Consider the following 5,122-nt stretch of genomic DNA (forward strand, 5'->3'; position numbering starts at 1 on the left):
CTCAAGTGGTAGAGCGCCAGCCTCGAGTGAAAGAGCTCAGGGACGGCACCCAGGCCCTGAGTTCAAGACCCAGGACCAACCAAAACAACAACAACCCCCCCTTAGCTTCCAACACACACACACACACACACACACACACACGCACACATTACCTTTAGAACTGTAGTCCTCCCTTCATAGACAAACCAAAAGCCAGAGTTCACAGTGCATTTTAATGGAGATCAGGGATTGAAAATGGAATTGGGAGGATTGAAATACAAAGAAATCCCCGCTAGAGAAAGGGGAAAAAAGCACCAGGAAACAAAACAAAAACAAACTTTGGGGGGGGGGACATTACAGGAACTTTGTCACAGAGTTCCCCCACTAACCCCCACAGATTCTTGGGGTCTCCCCCCAGAGGCTGGGGTTGTACCTGGGGCAGGGAACCCGCACACCCCTCCCACGGCGCAGTCTAGAAATAGGTGTCGTGCTGCTCGGGGGTGCTGAGCTGCAGGTACTCCAGGCCGCTGCCCTTGTAGCTGGCCACGCGCCGGGGCCTCGGCCGCTGCAGCCCCGCCGCCCGCCGCCGCTGCAGGGCGCTCACGATCAGGTCCGAGAACTCGGCCTGCAGGCGCTGCTGGTTCTCCCTGGAGTGGGGGGAAGCGAGGGAAGGGGGGAGGGTCACCCCAGGGGTCCTCCAGAACACCAGTTCACGGGCTCAAGGCCTGGTCCACCCCAGAGGCTGGAAGCCCCAGAGATGGCGGCTTTGGCATGAGCCCTCCTCTCTCTCTCTCTGTCTCTCTGTCTCTCTGTGTGTCTCTCTGTCTCTCTTTCTCTGTGTCTCTGTGTCTGTCTCTCTGTCTCTGTCTCTCATCACATACATAAGCTCTATATGTCATTCTATATTGCTAAGTAGATATAATTATATTATTACGTATTATATACAATTATATGCAATTATATCGTTATATGTAATTACATAGTTATAGCTTATATTAGGTATAATCGACTTTACTTATAATTAGGTGGAATATATACAATTTAGAATAAGGTACAACATCAGGTTATATAGATAATCTATAACATAGATATATTATAGATATATAGACATATAGTATCTATATTATATGATATATGATATATTATATGATATATGATATATGATATATATGATGTATCACATATAACCAAGATATTACATATGATATGCAATTATATAACGTACAGCAATTTTATCATCATATTTTACAGGTATATAGTTATGTATAGGTATACTATATACTATACTCTAGCTATATAGTTATATTTGGCTATAATATATGCTATATTACAGCTATATCGTTATATTTGGATATGATATAAACTATAGTCTAACTATAGTTATATTTGGCTATAACATATACTATGTTATGGCTACACAGTTATATTTGGGTATGATATAAACTATTCTAGCTATACGTGTATATCTGGGCATGATATATACTGTAGTCTAGTTATACTGTTGCATATAGGTATAGTAATATATAGCATATAAGGTGTGTAACACACCAAAGACAGACATATTTAACTGGACAGTTAGAAGCGGTCCTGTCAGAGTGCAGGAGAAAGGCACTCAGGCAAACATGAAGGCACGCTCCATGGAAGGTTCCAGATGGTTCTCCTCGGGCCTCCTTCCCAGGGAAGGGTGTCTGGGTACCGTGTCTGACCACAGCAGCCCAGGCTAGGGGGGCATTTTGTGGGTGGTCGGGTGGAGGCCTCGAGGTCCTCGGTCAGTCCCCAAGTCCGGGGTCCCCTCAGCCTCGCACCCGGGGGCCCAGCGGGGGTCCCCTCAGCCCCACGCCCCGGGGACCCGTCACCCCGCACTCACACGGTGGGAGGGGGCGGCAGGTTGTACTCCTGGTCCTTCATGCCTGTCAGCCAGTAAGTGGTCTCTGTCCCTCGGCCCTGGGGAGACAGACGGGGGTCCCCTGGAGTACCGCACCCCAGAACCCCAGCCCCAGGCTCCCACAGGAACTGCGTCCAAGGGGGAAGGGATTCACCCCCCTGTGATACACACACACACACACACACACACACACGTTTATCTCCAGATGTCTTCCAAAAACCAATGGACCAATCCATCAATCAATCTCTCACCAGATTGGTTTTTGCCAAACTAGTATTGTCCTTTGCCTCCAAATGATCGATTGATCGCTCAAAACCCCTCCCACGTGAAAACCGATCATTTGGTTATGCGGACCAATCAGCGCTTTAGGCTGCTGTTGGTGGTGGTTGGGTTTCATTTTCTTTCACCAGAAAGTTCCGGTTCCAAACTTTTGTGATCAGTCCTCCGACCTCACGCGTGTGAGAGTTATAAACACGAGTGCACACCGATCAGAAAGCCTCAAGTGTGTTCATTGGTTTAGTTCCTCTGGGGGCCAGAAAACGGACAGAGCAGGGCTGGGCAGCTGGCTCAGCGGTAGAGCGCTCGCCTCACAGGCTAGCCCTGGGTTCGATTCCCCAGTATACCTCCCCAGAAAAAGCTGGAAGTGGTGCTGTGGCTCACGTGGTAGAGCACCAACCTTGAGCAAAAAGCTCAGGCCCTGAGTTCAAGCCCCAGGATTGGAAAAAAAAAACTATATATAACTGTATATATGCAATGGCTACACACATATGTATTTATAAAATCATATATACACATGCAATCTGCAAACCACTGATGGCTTGGAGGAAAATACTTCTGTGTAGAAAACGTTTTAGGTTTTCATTTTTCCCTGGAATATGCATTTATGGACGATTCAGACAGTGTGCCGTTAGGACATTTTTACGTTGGGGTTGGATCGCCGCTTGTGCCCAGCACGGGCTTTCCAGCTGGGACCAGTGGCTCACGCCTGTAATCCTAGCTACCAGGAGGCTGCCATCTGCAGTGCTGAGGTTCTGAACGCCTCTAGTTCTAATCAGCCAGCCCCAAAAAACTGGACTGGAGTCTTGATCCAAGTGGTGGAGCACCAGCTGTGAGCAAGAAAGCTGAGCCAGACGAGCATGAGGCCCAGAGTTCAAATTCTGGTACTGGCACAAAAACAGAGAGATACAGCTTCTTGATCTACGCTCACTCTCCCCCCTCCCCACAGGCCTCTCCCCCTGGAACATTTGCACAAGCAGAACATTTGTACAAGTGTTTGGAAACGTAGAGCACTCAGAGGAAGAGACGCGACCACAGGCGGGCCCTGTTGCAGTGCATGGGGGGAAGTTGAGGAAACTCTGAGAGGAAGTGAGGATGAGGGGTGGGGCCCGCTCTGCCTGGCCTCACCCAGAGCTCCGGGGCGGGAGCCGAGCTGGAGGAGGAACCGGCCACCCTTAGAGCCCAGCCCTGAGTTCAAAACACCCCAGGGGGTGCTTCTGGAAGGTTTCTCGTCCTGGTAAGCTGGATGGCCGTGGAGAACTCTGTACTGTCCAGCCAAGTCTGCGGGTGGGGGGGGATCACGCCGGCCCCCAAATCTTCATGTCGCATCACCTTACCTTTAAGTAGGTCTCTCCTCGCTCTTCGTACAGGAACCGGCTCTGCGTTCTCTTCAAGATGGCCACCGTGGAGCCGCTCATGTGAATCCTCAGGGCTGGACGGGGAGGGGGCCGGCCATGAGGGCCACATGGGGTCTGGCTCTGGGGCTCTGATCGCCTCCTCCAACCCCCAAATACCCAACGCCCAGCACACCCGGCCCAATCACAGCCAGGAAACCCTAAAAAGATCCCGCCTGCCATCCCAGCTACCCAGGAAGCTGAGATCTGAGGATCACAGTTCAAAGCCAGCCTGGGCAGGAAAGGCCGTGAGACTCTGATCTCCAAGGAACCACCAGAAAACTGGAAGTGGCGCTGTGGCTCAAGTGGTAGAGCGCCAGCCTTGAGTGAAAGAGCTCAGGGACAGTGCCTAGGCCATGAGTTCAAGCCCAGGACCGACAGACAGACAGACACACACCACAAATCACATCAGCCTCACAACAGTGATCATTAAGCAATCCCAGGGCAGTGGCCGTTCAGCCTTTCCTTCATGGGTGCCTCGTTCCCCAGTGTCCTGCGCCCCACATTAGACCCACAGCCTCCCAGGCCTCCCGCTTCTTACGGAGGCCGGTGGACTCCATCCTCGAGGCTGTGTTGACCGTGTCTCCAAACAGACAGTAGCGGGGCATCTTGATTCCCACAACTCCCGCGGCACAGGGGCCTGGTGAGGAAGAAGGGAGGCTGGAGGTGAAGGCCAGGCAGGGCCCGATTGGAGGCTGGAGGTGGAGGCCACGGAGGGGCGGAGTGGAATCAGGATGGGGTGTGTCTTGGCTGAGGGGTGCCCTGCTCTGGCAGTCTGTGTGTGTGTGTGTGTGTGTGTGTGCAGGTGTGTAGGGATGGACTGGGTTTTGAACTTGGAGCTTGCCCGCTTGAGCCACGCCTCCGGTGTGTTTCAGAGGTAAAGCCAAGCTAACACATGCAGGGAACACAGGGCATGCAGAGCCTGGGGAGCTGAGGTTTCTGGGAGGCCAAAGCAGGAGGACTCAGGCTGGAGTCCACGGAAAAAGGGGTCGCTGGTGAGGGATCACACAGAGGCGTGCACGGGCTTTCACACAAGGAAAAGTAAGTTCTCCCGGCAATGATAGCTGTTCAAACACCAGAGTAAGCTGTGCTGGAGACCATACATTTCCAGGGTCCCCGGGTGTTATTGGCCTTGGGACCAGTATGCTTTGCAGAGGATTGAGAGAGATTGCTAGAGATTATTTTTAATTCCTTTCCAACACTTTTCCTATAATACCTGTAATTAATTTACAGGTATTCTGAATCTTCACCTATGATACCTTAAATCTCTGTGAACGCTGGCTGTTAAATGACCTAAATTTGGCCCCCGGCTTAAGCCCTAACACCTCCCAGGTATGGAAAACACTGGATGCTTAATTTGGAAATAGACATTTTGTAGCAAACATCTGATTCTCAGCCACATAGGACACAGAGGCTCAGCCAATCACAAGCTGCTAATTGATTAAACCACCCAGAGGCTCAGCCAATCAGGCTGCTAATTGATTAAACCACCCAGAGGCTCAACCAATCACAGGCCACTAATTGATTAAACCACCCAGAGGCTCAACCAATCACAGGCCACTAATTGATTAAACCACCCAGAGGCTCA

The 5,122-nt window shown here is 51.0% G+C and overlaps 1 protein-coding gene across 1 annotated transcript in view; it reads right to left on the reverse strand.

The window, feature by feature from the left end:
- Nucleotides 1-451: 451 nt before the first annotated feature.
- Gucy2c (guanylate cyclase 2C) overlaps nt 452-5,122 on the reverse strand; it is a 49,051-nt gene continuing 44,380 nt past the window's right edge. The window contains exons 18-21 of the mRNA XM_013025044.1: nt 4,076-4,229; nt 3,478-3,572; nt 1,847-1,923; nt 452-626 (exon numbers count right to left, since the gene is read on the reverse strand). Of these exons, the coding sequence (XP_012880498.1) occupies nt 452-626; nt 1,847-1,923; nt 3,478-3,572; nt 4,076-4,229 (501 nt within the window). The remainder of the gene's footprint in view (nt 627-1,846; nt 1,924-3,477; nt 3,573-4,075; nt 4,230-5,122) is intronic.

The sequence above is a fragment of the Dipodomys ordii genome, unplaced genomic scaffold (assembly GCF_000151885.1).
Source record: "Dipodomys ordii isolate 6190 unplaced genomic scaffold, Dord_2.0 Scaffold81, whole genome shotgun sequence".
Classification (NCBI taxonomy): Eukaryota; Metazoa; Chordata; class Mammalia; order Rodentia; family Heteromyidae; genus Dipodomys; species Dipodomys ordii.